This window comes from Mobula hypostoma, chromosome 3 (assembly GCF_963921235.1).
Source record: "Mobula hypostoma chromosome 3, sMobHyp1.1, whole genome shotgun sequence".
In the NCBI taxonomy this organism is placed as follows: Eukaryota; Metazoa; Chordata; class Chondrichthyes; order Myliobatiformes; family Myliobatidae; genus Mobula; species Mobula hypostoma.
The window spans coordinates 62,960,850-62,975,037 of NC_086099.1; the positions used below are offsets into that span (position 1 = coordinate 62,960,850).

The window sequence follows — 14,188 nt, forward strand, 5'->3', positions numbered from 1 at the left end:
ACAAAACAGTGTACTCTTATCAATTCAGTTATGGAAGTATAAAAATAAGAAATATTTTCTGGAGTCTCACTGTTCTTGCTTAGGTTTCAAAGTGCATTCAAAAGCAAAGCCCAGAATTTATTGTAAAGCTGGCAGTCCAATAGAGAACTGCTGTCAACCACAGGGAGTGGGTCACTGTTGAAATTCCTGAAAGCGCTGAAATTCCATACCTACAGTATGTGTTGAGGCCTGGAAGCACAGAACATGTGTACATTTAGATGATTCACATTTGATATCGTGGTCCATTGCTGAATTTAGCATCACGTCTAGGGGCTGAGCTCCATTGTACTGAGCTGATGGGTCAGACACATTGGGCTAGATGTAGCCAGAGCTGGCATATTGAGTGTTCCCACTCATTTCAAAGCTGCCGCTGACCCGCAGAGAAGAGATTGGTAAATGTAACTGATTTGCTTTTATTATATTTATCATAACTAATAATGCTATTCCTCGTTAATTTATGCCAGATAAATATGTTTTTACACAGAATAATCAGAGACATTTAGAATCAGTTGTGAAGACCCTTGGGACTTCACTGAGGTGCTCTGGGAGGGGTCGCAGAACATAGCTTATGGCCTAGTTTTCAATCACCGATCACTCTGCTCGGAGATCTCAAGCTGCAAAAATGTACTGTACATGTGGGAATCACACATGCTACTTGTTCCAAGTCAATTAGAGCTCAGCCCAGCAAATGTTTAATTCTTGCACATCAGCACTTACAGTTTAATTGGACATCCCCTCACTGACCCATATCAATGGCTACCCCCTTGTATTAAAAAAAAAATTCTCTATTTCTTTATGCTTGAAGTTCTATCTCCACCTGGAATTTACTGATCAAAGACAATGCAGAAATATCAGAGCCCTAGTTTTTTCACTTGAAGACCTCATATTTGCACCCTCTCAAGTTGTCTATTTCCATTACTGTTTGACCTGACGCTGTTTCCTTTGTGGTTTTGTATGACTGCAAAACCATATACTGTACATTAAGTGGGAGCCTAATATCAGAGGATAATAGATAACCCATGATGGAATGGTGGAGCAGACTTGATGGGCTGAATGGCCTAATTCTGCTCCTGTATCTTATGGTCTACATTAATATTTCCATTTGCAATGACATATTGACTCCTCTTTTATTTCTGTAATGTTAATAAGCTAGTTACATGTCAGTTTATGTTCAGTTTCCCTTCAAGTACTGAAGACTTTCCAACTTCAGGCATGTTATTTGTATTGTCATTTGTGCAAAGCTCAGACATTGTGAAGCTAGGGGCCCAAGGCAGCTTCATATTCTTATCAAAAGTTGAGTAACATTGTAACCTTAATGGTGATTTGACTCTTGGTATTGAAGCAGTATTTGCAAAATCATTAACTCCTTTGAAAGCACAGGGCATTTCTTTCTAAAAGATTATCTTATTGACTTTTCTATTGGGTATTAAAGTATTGTTGATATGGTGAGATCAGTGGATAGTACTGATATTATTGTAAGTTAAAGTGGACTTTTCCTTTTGTATCCAATCCTTCCATTGAGAATGTTCTATGTGATCTAATATGGAATCAAGAGTACTTGAATGACTAAAATTTACTGATCATTTTCGTATGTTCCAACAGAGATCAAAATGGATCAGTCAGACATTACCACATTAAACAGACACAAACATCACATAGGCAGTACTATGTGGCGGAGAAACACCTGTTTGATACAATTCCTGAGCTCATTGAATATCATGAACACAATGCAGCAGGTATGGTGAAGTGTAAACATAATTCCATTTAAACATTTAGTTAATGTGATCTCCATGTACTTTCTCATCCATCACCTAGATAGCATACCTAATTCTGGTTCAGCTCACACTGGAAACTCAGTGCTAGGAATGTGAGCAGGCTGTAACAATGCTGGAGGTGCTTTTTTGCATGAAGCACTAAATTTAGACTATGTTTACTTGGTTTACTTGTCCACTGGATATTATAGACAATTTGGCTGTTCAATAAAGAACAAGAAGTAATTCTCTAGGCAACATTCCTCTTTCACCCAGTGATACCTCATTCCTGCCAGTTTAGCTCATTATTGTCTGCTGTGACTTACACATTCAGAATGATCATTTGATCTTTCTATATTCCAACTATCTCTGCAATTCAAAGTAACTAACGTGTGAAACATTTTGAGCACAACTAGCAGAGTGTTGGCACAAGCTTTTTTCCTACTTCTATCCCAAGACATTTGGCCCTTGAAGGATTGGATGTCACTGGTTTTGCATAATTTTCCATAGTGAACTAACAGAGGATTCTCTTAGAGTTCAGATGTCACATTGATGCACAATTGAACATCTGTTATGCAATGAAAGGCTGCAACAGGTAAAACATGACATCCACCTTTGTTTCATGTCACTGTGGACATAAATTGGACAACTCCCGGAATAAATTGTGATAGTTGTGTATCAGCATATGCCATTCCTTTTGGCACTTAGGGGAAATTTTGGTGACTCCCAGGACAACTATGGGTTCATCTTGCAACAGCACTGGTCTGGACCCCTAATCAAAGTCCTTTTCTTGCCTTTACTCCTATTGTCCTCACCCCTGACATAGAACCATTTCTATGTGTGCCATCTCCGCATGTGTGATCTCTCCCTGAGATCCCCAAATAAGTCAAGGCCCCAGCTCCTCCCCCCCCCCACACTTACAGATTTACCAACCAACCTAATTTCTCAAAGATTTCAACCTAGCCTCCAATGGACATCTTTCACCACTTCCCTGCACTTCATCCGCTCACCTGATTCAACCTTTCTGCTCTGTGGCTGTTTATACAAGACCACTGGCCCTCTCATCTGCCCATACCAGGTGCCACATTCTTATTGAAGAGAATGTGCTATATCCATTCAGTGATGTCCAGGGATTTGAAATCAAGATAAGAACTTGCTGTGACATTTTGACTAGGACAAACAGACTTACTATTTTCAATTGCTTTTTACAAATGTACTATCTTCATTTATTAAGTGTCAGTATCATAATGAACAGAAATAAATGTTCTTAAGGCAATAATATTCCACTTTATATCTTTGCTTAGGCCTCATCACAAGATTCCGATATCCTGTTGGATTAATGGGAATGTGCATTCCTGCTACAGCTGGCTTCAGCTATGGTACTATATTCTATTCTATATACCTCTGTATCCTAGTCTATATACCAATATCCAACAGCTCATTCCTCTTGATAATAAAACACTAAATGCAAAAAGTGAAACTTGAGTAATTAAGAGTTAGCTATGTACCACTTTCAGTGATGCTACTTTCAGATAGTCTGGACTTTGCTTGAATGGGGATAGGAGATGTCTGTCACAGTTCTGCTCACCCGAAATGAAATACCTAGCAGTCCAAGTGTTGTCCATTTTATCTGTGAGTTTTCTGCTGAGATCCTTGGCCAGCGTTAAGTAGGCACTGGAGGAGCTGAGCACCGTGATTGGCACTCACGAAACAGCATACCCTGATGCCTTCCCTATTATTGCGGGGGATTTCAGTCAGGCCAGCTTGAAGAAGCTGTCACCAATATATCACTTGTGGAACCAGAGGTGCCAACACACTTGGCCACTGTTACAGGACCATCAAGAACATGTACCGTGTCAACTCACTCCTGCACTTTGGAAAGTCCGATCACCTGGCTGTATTTCCACTCCCAGTGTATAGGCAGAGACGAAGGACTGCAGCACTAGTGGTGAGGACCAAGAAGGTATGTCAAGAGAAGTGGAAGAGTGCTTATAGGACTGCTTTGAGTCAGTGGATTGGACAATATTCAGGGATTCATCTTCAAGACTAAATGAATATGCCACTGGCTTCATCAAGGTCTATGTGGATGATGATGTGCTGGAGATCTATCCTGGGCCCAACACATTGACATGGAGCTGTCACTGCACAGGATCAGAAAAAGCTGCTTGCATTTACCCCATCTATACAGCTCATATAGACTATATGGCTCTATCAAATCTCCTCTCATTCTTCATTGCTCCAGGGAATAAAGTCCTTGCTATTCAACTTTTCCCTATAACTCATATCCTCAAGGCTCAGCAACGTGCTTGTAAATTTTCTCTGTGTTCTTTCAGTCTCATCGATATCATTCCTGTAGGTTGGTGATTAGAACTGTACACATACTCAAAATTTGGCCTCACCACTGTCTTATACAACTTCAACATAACATCCCACTCCTGTATAATACTTTGATTTTGAAGACCAATTTTTCAAAAGCCCTATCGACCTGTGATGCCACTTTCAAGCAAGTATGTATTTCCAGATCCTTTGTTCTGCTGCACCCCTCAGTGCCTGGCCTTTCACTGTGTATGTCCTATACTGGTTTGTCCCCCCGAAGTGCAACACCTCACTCAGCTGCATTAAGTTCCATCTTCTATTTTTAAGCCCATTTTTCCAGGTAGTCTAGATGCAAGCTTTGATAGCCTGGCTTGCTGTCTATTATACCCCAATTTTTGTGCCATCCTCAAATTTGCTGATCCAGTTCACCACATAATCATCCAAGTCACTAACATTAAAGAACAACAACAGACCCAGCACCGATCCCTGCAGCATACCATTAGTTACAGTCCTCCATTCAGAGCAGCAACCATTTACTACCACTCTTTGGCTTCTCCTTCAAAGCCAGTGCTGAATCCAATTTACTACTTCATCCTGAATGCCAAGTAACTCAACCTTCTGGACCAGCCTCCCATGCAGCACTTTGTCAAAGGGCTTGCTAAAGTCCATGTAGACAATGTCCACTGCCTTTCTTCGATCAACTTTCCTGGTAACCTGCTCAAAAAACTTTATAAGATTGATTAGAGATGACCTACCATGCAATCTCCCCCTTCAATGCTCATGAAGACCATTCAATGTTTTTCTTGAAGACATATTAAAGACTTTGGGTGGCATGGTAGTGTAGTGGTTCGCATAATGCTTTAAAGTGCCAGCGACCCGGGTTCAATTTCCGCCACTGTCCTAAGGAGTTTGTACATTCTTGCCATGACCTCTTGGGTTTACTCCAGGTGCTCCAATTTCCTCCCAGATTCCAAAGACGTACCGCTTGGCAGGTTAATTGGTCAAATGGGTGGTAATTGGTCAGCAAGGGCTCATTAGACCAGTAGGGCTTGTTTCCATACCATATCTCCAAATGAAAATAAACAAATAAATGTTGCAGGATGAAAATCCATTTGGATTCTTTGGCACATCTGCAGTAGCTTTAGCGGAGGAGTCATAGATGAAGTCCCGGGTGAGGGTGGAACGGTAGTCTAGCAGTTAGCATAATGCTATTTTAGCACCAGTGATCACAGATCAGAGTTCGATTCCCAACGCTATCTTTGAGGAGTTTGTACTTTCTCCCTGTGACTGCCTGTGATTTCCTCCGGGTGCTCCGGTTTCCTCCCACATTCCAAAGACGTACAGATAGGGTTAGCGAGTTGTGGGCATGCTATGTTGGCACCGGAAGCAGGCAATTCTTGCCAACACAATCCTTGCTGATTTGATTTGATGTAAACATCCCATTTCACAGTATAATTCGATGTGTATGTGACAAATATATAAATCTTTAAAATCTGAATTTTTAAATAGAAGACTGAGAAAGATGCATAATATTTTCATACTGATAACTATATAATGAGCAGGTTGATGTAAAGAAATTAATGACTTAAGGATGACTTTTTTTCCCACAGAAAAATGGGAGATCAACACATCAGAGCTGACTTTTATGAAGGAACTGGGCAGTGGACAATTTGGGATGGTGCGTCTAGGAAAATGGAGAGCTACGCATAAAGTAGCAATCAAAACCATTTTTGAAGGTGCCATGTCAGAAGAGGATTTCATTGAGGAAGCTAAGGTTATGATGTAAGTGCCACTGCTCATATAGACATAGAGACCGACCTACATAATGAAACTGACCCTGAAAAACATCCTGAGATCTGCCTAATTGACAGGCATTCCTTTCCAATGTAATTCCCTGTTGTGACAGGCTGCATTTAAATTATTTAGCTGCTTCAAGTCTCTAGAGGAGGGGGAACACTTGTATGTATGAAAATAGCAAAGCAGAGGAGATTGATTTTCTGCCCTTCAAGGAGTATGCCGATTTGGGTTACTTTTTGAGGAATGATTATAACAATAAGGTGATATTCCATCATTGCCACTAATCTTAAATACACCCATATACACATCGCCACCCATCATACTGTGACTGGCATTCTCAATATTTGTTGTCACTTCCAAGGGAAAATCTGGAAGCAGAGGTAGTTGTTAGGAAGGCAGTCCTGTCGAACATCCACCATCATACTTGTCCATTAATGCAACGGTACTGTGCACATTAAAGCAGAATGGTAAAAGAGAAATTATGGGGACTGTGAAGGAGTTGCAGAATCTGCACACAAGAGTGAAGCTAATAGTGAGCAGTAGAGAATGTACTTGGTTTCCATTCGGATGGGGTTGGCTGTTTTTTGGGGAAGGAGGCATATATGTGTGTCATAATTGTGCATATATGCACCAATAACTTATTTTGTTTGGATGACTTTTAGGAGGCCTGAGTCCTGCTTGATCCCTCTCCACCTCCTTGAGCAGATCGCTGGTTTGCATCCAGTATGATCCAATACTCAAGTATTTTTGAAGTATACACATTACATATGTGTATGTGACCAGTCCCTTAATGATGGCATCTTTGCTTTTTGAATGTATATTAAAGACTTCAATGTGAATGCAGAAGCTATGAAGAGTAGGTTTGTAAACTACACCAAATTTGGCACTGTTGTGGATGACAAGGACTGTTGTCCAAGCCTGCAGGATATAGGTCAGAAAGAAAGCTGAGGACAGTATTAGCAGATGAAATTTAATTTCTGTAAATCAAGGTGATGTATTTTATGCAGTTAAATAGCAGTAGGATATATACAGAACATTAATTTTGTTTCTGTCTCTACTGATGCTGCCTAACTCACTAAATGTTTGCTGAAATCTTTGTTAAAATTCTTGGATATTTGAATTAAACTTAATTCCGCATGTCAGAAGGATTATATGAATTCTACATCTTGGTGTCCTAATCTAATAATGTCATCATACTGCTCATGTACTCTTTTCTTTCCACAGGAGATTATCTCACCCAAATCTGGTTCAACTTTATGGGGTCTGCACACAACAAAAGCCAATTTGTATAGTTACTGAGTTCATGGAAAATGGCTGCCTACTCAATTATATGAGACAGAGACAAGGCCGGCTGAACAAAGATGCCTTACTAGGTATTTGTGAGGATGTGTGTGAAGGGATGGCATATCTTGAGAGGAACCATTTCATTCACCGAGACCTGGTAAGTTATCCCAGAAGTTTGAAAACTTGATATAAGGGTTTAGACTAGTAGTTGTCTGGGATAATATGAAGAAGTATAAACGCTTGTTGGAGAATTTGAGTACATTCATTAATTCTACCATTTCTAGTTTTGACCAGGTTTGACCTATGTAGCTATTGTTACATATATTCAGGATCAGAACTGTTAGTACAAATAATCAAGATCACGTGTAGTTAATGCTTATGGTAAAGCATATATTCTGTATTTCCTTCATTAATTAAAAATCTACATTTTAGAAATTGATGTTTATATATATTATATTCCTTACCTCAATGTGTTGGAAGGAAGAATATGAGGAAAACCAGTTCTGTTCAGTGAATACACATTCCATTTTGGACACCCATTATCACCCTGCAGTGAGCCACAACATAATTCAACAACAGATTGAAATTACCTGGAATATTTCTTTTGGTATTAACACTTTAATATCCTGCTACCAGTGAATATATATGGATACAGCAATGACATTACTTTTAGGCTAAAGACAAGCCTCAGCTTTCTGTTAAGATTTTGTAGCATTAAGTTCTTGACAGGAACTGGGAAAGCTGTCTACCTGCGAGAAAGAAAAGAGTGACTCTTGGGTAAATAAAGAACCTGCACTTCAAAACTGTTAGCAACGCACACAAAATGTTGGAGGATCTCAGCAGGCCAGGCAGCATCTATGGAAGAGAGTACAGTCAACGTTTCAGGTTGAGACCCTTCAGCAGTCAATATAATATATTGGATTTTAAAATCACAAAATCATAGGGAAATATTGGCACGGAAGGTGATCAGTCTGCACAAACCCCACCTGTCTATCCAATATGGTCCCATTTCCTTCCCTTTGTCTAGAACCTTATGGTACATAGGGGATTATCCAAGATGATCTTTAAATTTGGCCAGGGTTGATTGGAAGGGGACACAAGTAGGGATGACGGCAGAATGATAATGGCTGGAGTTTCTGGGGACAATTCGGAAGATAGATATACCGTATTCCAAAGATGAAGAAGTATTCTAAAGGGAGGATGAGATGACCGTGGCTGACAAGGGAAGTCAAAGACAGCTTAAAAGCAAAGAGGAGGGGATATAATATAACAAAATCAGTGGGATGTTAGAAGATTGGGAAGCTTTTAAAAATCAACAGAAGGCAACAAAAGGTCACAAGGAGAGAAAAGTTTAAATATGAAGGGAATAATATAAAAGAGGATACCAAATGTTTATCAAATATATGAAGAGGAAAAAAGTGGATATTGGACTACTGAGGCGGCAATAATGTAGGATAAAGAAATGGTGAAGGAACTTAAGTATTTTGCATCAGTTTTCACTATGGAAGACATCGGTGGTGTGCAAGAATTTTGACAGTGTTAGGGGGTAGAAGTGAGTGTTGTTGCTATTTCTAAGGAGAAAGTGCTTGGGAAGATGAAAGGTCTGAAGGTAGAAGATTGGCTGACCAGCAGGAAGCAAAGATTGGAAATAAAGGGGGTCTATTCCGTTTGCCTGCCAGTGACCTGTGGTGCTCTGCAGGGGTTAGTCTTGGGACCGCTTCTGTTCACATTAAATGTGAATGATTTAGATGATGAAATAGTCGGCTTTCTGGCCAAGTTTGTGGATGGTACAAAGATAGGCAGCGGGGCAAATAGGGCTGAGGAATAAGGAAGAGCTTAGACAGATTGAGAGAATAGGCAAAGAGTGGCAGATAGAATATAGTGTTGGAAAGTGTATGATCATGCAGCTTGGTAGAAGGAATAAAGGCAGACTGTTTTCTAAACATGGAGAAAATTCAAAAATCAAAGGTGCAAAGGACTTGGTTGTCCTTGTGCAGGATTCCCTAAAGGGCAGGTTGCACTGGTGGTAAGGAAGGCAAATGCAATGTTAGCATTCATTTCGAGAAGACTAGAATATAAAGGTAAGGATGTAATTCTGAGGCTTTATAAGGCATTGGTCAGATTGCACCTGGAGTATTGTGAACAGTGTTGGGCACTTATCTAAGAAAAGATGCACTGGCATGGAGAGGGTCCAGAAGAGGTTGACAAGAATGATTCCAGGAATGAAAAGATTAACATATGAGGAGCATTTAATAGCTCTGGGCCTGTGCTCACTGGTGTTTAGAAGAATGAGGGGATATCTCATTGAAACCTACCGAATATTAAAAGACCTAGATAGATTGAATGTGGAGAGAATGTTTCCAATAGTAGAAGAGTCTAGGACCAGAGAATAATTTTAGAATAGATAGATGTCCCTTTAGAACAGAGATGAGGAGGAATTTCTTTAGTCAGAAGGTGGTTAATCTGTGTCATTCATTGCCACATTCTGCTGTGGAGGCCAAATTATTGGGCATATTTAAAGTGGAGGTTGATAGATTCTTGATTAGTAGGGTGTCAAAGGTTACGGGAAGAAGGCAGGAGAATAGGGTTGGGTGTGAAAATAAATCAGCTGCAATAGATGGTGGAGTCAGTGGGCCAAAAGTGGCCTAATTCTGCTCAGATGTTTTAAGGTCTTATAATCTTCCCTTCCTAACTCCGAAATTAGTCAGAGTTCACTCTCTTCAGTCACTACACAACTCTTCATAACATCTCTTATCATCAGCCTCCTCATTTCTGGCACATCAGACTTCCCTTTTCATGCCCTTTAAAATTGCCGGAGGTTTCAGCTTCAAGCCATCCTCCAGGATACTCCTTGTGAGTCCAATAAATTAGATTAATAAAATTCATAACCAAGAGTAAACCTGTTAATAACTATGAAATTCATCTTTTAATTTCTTCTTTTAACTAGGCTGCCAGAAACTGCTTGGTCAGTGACAAGAATGTGGTCAAGGTATCTGATTTTGGAATGGCCAGGTAAGTTATTTATCACATCTGGAATGTCAACTTAAGTCTACATTTTCATCAAATTATTTACAAACCTCTTATTAAATGATGGCATTGCTGGAGTCTTTGAAGGGAATAATGTAACAAGGTTACCACAAATTGTAGACATTAAAGTAATCAGAAATATAAGATGTGGTCATTGTTATCTTTCATGTGTCATTTAATGAATAATGTGTAGTATACCAGTAACAAAATATGATACAGACTAGTTTTTGCCTTCTTGCCAATGTCTCTGAGCAACAATTTCCATGGGCCATTTTATCCTTTAAAAATGTGGCAAATGGGATAGAACCATGAGATATTTATCTAGCAATAAGGTTGGAAATAATTCTTGATTTAGGAAATTATCAACACATTAAAAGTACACCATTGAAAGCAAATCAAGTACTTTGCCTTTCATATCAGTTTGTAACCCTTTAGGTCTCTCAAATGCTTTGTAGCTATTGATATCACTAAATAAACTTTGGTTGGAAGCACTTGGTAAAATATTTACCCAGAAATTTAAGCACACCAAAAATGTGCGGTCTTGAGGTCAGAGCACATGTGAATGTGCTTAATTACATGGTCACAGGAAGTCTTTTGTGCTGGAAGCTTATTAGAGTGACACAAGCATGATGTTCATTAGGTACTTGTCTATTTTATTCAAAAGTGTTTCTGTGAAGTATTTTAGGATAATTCACTACTCTTAAGATGCTGTATAAACAGACCCTGGTGCAGCTCTTTATCCACAGTAACGCACATTTCCTCAATGTGGAGAGTTTAACACCAGTTTACAACTTGATAATGTCTCTGATGTGGTGTCTGTTTGTAAATGTAGATGTAGATGCAGAAAAGTAAAGGCCGGATGTTATTTTAAAAAAATCATTTCCTAAGAAGCACTCAACACTAAAAGGAAATAGTTATTCATTTTTGTGTAAATGTTAGTTATTATGAACTTTAAATACCACTGTCAACTGCAAACTGCTATTCCATATACTGCTACAGAGTAAAGTTATTAAGTTTGGAGATAATGTCACTTTTAAGGGAGAAAAAACAGATCAACAAAGATACACAAGAGATTAGTAGAAAGTAATGAATGTGTAACTGCTAATTTTGGCAAAATAAGGACTTCTGTACCAGATATCAAAAGAGGTTACAGGACTGAAAAGGGAGATACAGTGGATGGGTTAGGTAAGTGAGCAAAGATTTAACATGTGCAGTGTGTTGTGGAAAAATGTGAAATAGTCCATTTTTCAAAGGAAAGTTAAAATAAAGAAATATAATCTAAAAGTTCAGAGATCACAGAGCTCTGAGATTCAATAGCACATGAGGCTGATATGCAACTACAGTATGTAATTAGGAAAATGAACAGAATGTTCTAATTTCCCACAAGGGAAATTGAATTCCAAATTAGCTAAATTATTCTTCAGTGACATAGGATATTGGTGACCACATCTGGAGTGCTCCATTGCATTGATCTAAGGAAAAGTGTTAATCTGTTAGAAGCAGTTCAGGGAAGATTTATTGGATGAATGCCTGGAATGGATGGGTAATCTCGGGAGAAAAAATTGGACAGATGATTTTTTACCTTCTGGTATTTGGAAAAATGAGAGGGAACTTGAATGAAACAGAAGATGTTGATGATGACAGGGTGCATGTGGAGAACCCAGTAAATGTTTAAAAATAAAGGATGAGCAAACTAGTCCAGAGATGAGGCTATATTTTTTTGCTCTCATAAGATCTTTTGAGCTTTCTTCCTAAAATTGTGGTAAAAGCAACGTTTGAATATTTTAAGCCAGAAATAGATACATTTTGGTAAGCAAGATAACCCCACCAGTATACAGAACTGCCCCAGGTTCCCCAAGTTACGATGGAAATCGATTTTATGCAAATTCTTCCATATATTTTTGAAGCATTTTTCAAATACATCAAAATGACAATATATTGATTCATGGTATTCATTAATAACGAGATGTAGTATATATTCCATTAGTTTAATTATGGGTTATTATTCAATGACGTGAAAGAACCATAGAAAATGTACGTAGAGTGAGACATTATGGATCATTATAACAAATAATTATTTCTGACTTATGGAGGAATCAACATATGGACAGTTCTCTGAAATGAAACCTTTACAAAATCCAGAAACTGCCTGTACTTTTAACCTTCTCTCCTTAAGAAGGCACAGGATTGTCTCTTAGATCTATTTAATCCATTTGGTTTGTTACTTGTTCTGAGTAGAAATGTAATAGGCCACTTTGGGGAAAGAAAATTACCTGCCAATTCTCTTTCTTGTCTGGTGTAACCTTAGCAATTGCATAAAAAAACAGGGTTTAAAAAAAAGATTAATGATTTTTTTTTAGCATTTTAATGACATCACTGTTAAACGTTGGCTAATTTATGTACAGTGAACTTAAAGGTGCTGCAATTAAATAAATATACAATTTGGAAAAAAATTCTGAGTTCATTACCTGAACTGTGATGTGATTAGTGTTCTACTAAAAGTGTTTAAAATCCACAATGATTATTTTCTAGGTATGTCCTTGATGATGAATACACCAGCTCCACAGGCTGCAAGTTTCCTGTGAAATGGTCACCACCTGAGGTCTTCCACTTTTCTAAATTCAGCAGTAAATCAGATGTCTGGTCATTTGGTAAGATGTTTTCTTCTTATTCAATGAACTAGCTGCTGAAGAAAACTGAAATGTATAAAAGGGAAAAAAAAATCACACCTCTAAAGAATGGGTGACTTGTTATGTTCTCCCTGAGTGACGTCAAAAGAGCTGAGAGTGAGGTTGAAGGAAAGCTGGTAGTGATAGCACGTGGCACTCAATATATCAGGGTAGTGTGGCAATTAGAAAAAGAGTACAATTCTAATCTAAGTGGCCAAATTTTCTGATCAATGTTATGCATCCATTATAACATTCTAAGGTAGCAAGTCTTCACACTGAGCAGTTCTGATTATTAAGATACAACAAGTATTTAATCCTTGGAGCCTGCTTAGTTATTCTTATGATGCTAGAAATACTCACTGGGACTGGAATCAACTGTGCAGACTAGACTGCCAACTCTCTTTCTCTAGACAGGTATTGCGTTACCTGTCCAGAGATGGTTTCCTGCATTTTCTATTTGTATTTAGGTTGACAGTATCTGAAAAATGTTGCCCAGGTCTTCATTTATGATTGACAGAATCTGAAAAATGTTGCATAGGTATTCATAATGCATTGTCTTTGTCAATATCACAGGGCAGATTGGAGATTTTTTTTACTTAACCTCAAGAAAAAGGCAACTTTGGTGGATATGATAAATCTAGATTATGTTAAATGACACAGAAGAAAATGTGAACCTAAAATAATTTTCCAAGTTAATTAAAACCAATAATAGGAAGCAGGATTTACTTACAGTAAACAAGGATTGATTTGCTACTAATGTGAGAGAAACATTCTTTGCCGGTTCTATTCCAGAACTGGCCTCAGCCTTGTTGCTTAGGATGTGGCAAAAGGACAAAACAAGTGCACTTCTCCATTATCTTGCCTCTATTGGGATGAGTTTAAGAGACTTCTTGGATATTTCCCTGTTAACCCTGTGTTATTTTTGCTCCTTTTCTCTTTAGGTGTTTTTATGTGGGAAGTTTATACTGAAGGTAGAATACCCTTTGAGAATAAATCAAACACTGAGGTCGTTAATGAGATTTCACGAGGACAACGGCTTTACCGGCCATCCCTTGCATCAACTATTGTGTATCAGATCATGTACAGCTGCTGGCATGAGGTTTGTTCCAATTGCATCCCTACCTGCACTATTTTCACCTTGGCAACATCAAGCTGTCTTCATTTGAATCAGTATAGTTTCACCTGCTTTCCTTTTAAGCAGTGACATCGTAATTAATTAATTATATATATATAAACGTTCAGTAACTTCTTGAGCTTAGATGAGGCGAATAAAGAAATTCCACAAAAAAAAAATCTTGAAGTTGA

General features: G+C 38.5%; 1 protein-coding gene across 2 annotated transcripts in view; it reads left to right on the plus strand.

The window, feature by feature from the left end:
• Window positions 1-14,188, plus strand: part of LOC134344044 (tyrosine-protein kinase TXK-like) — a 49,666-nt gene that overhangs the window by 30,599 nt on the left and 4,879 nt on the right. For both annotated transcript variants that reach the window (XM_063043188.1, XM_063043187.1), the window contains 7 exons: window positions 1,642-1,775; window positions 3,095-3,169; window positions 5,717-5,888; window positions 7,128-7,344; window positions 10,135-10,199; window positions 12,747-12,865; window positions 13,825-13,982. In XM_063043188.1, coding sequence (XP_062899258.1) covers window positions 1,642-1,775; window positions 3,095-3,169; window positions 5,717-5,888; window positions 7,128-7,344; window positions 10,135-10,199; window positions 12,747-12,865; window positions 13,825-13,982 — 940 coding nt within the window. The remainder of the gene's footprint in view (window positions 1-1,641; window positions 1,776-3,094; window positions 3,170-5,716; window positions 5,889-7,127; window positions 7,345-10,134; window positions 10,200-12,746; window positions 12,866-13,824; window positions 13,983-14,188) is intronic.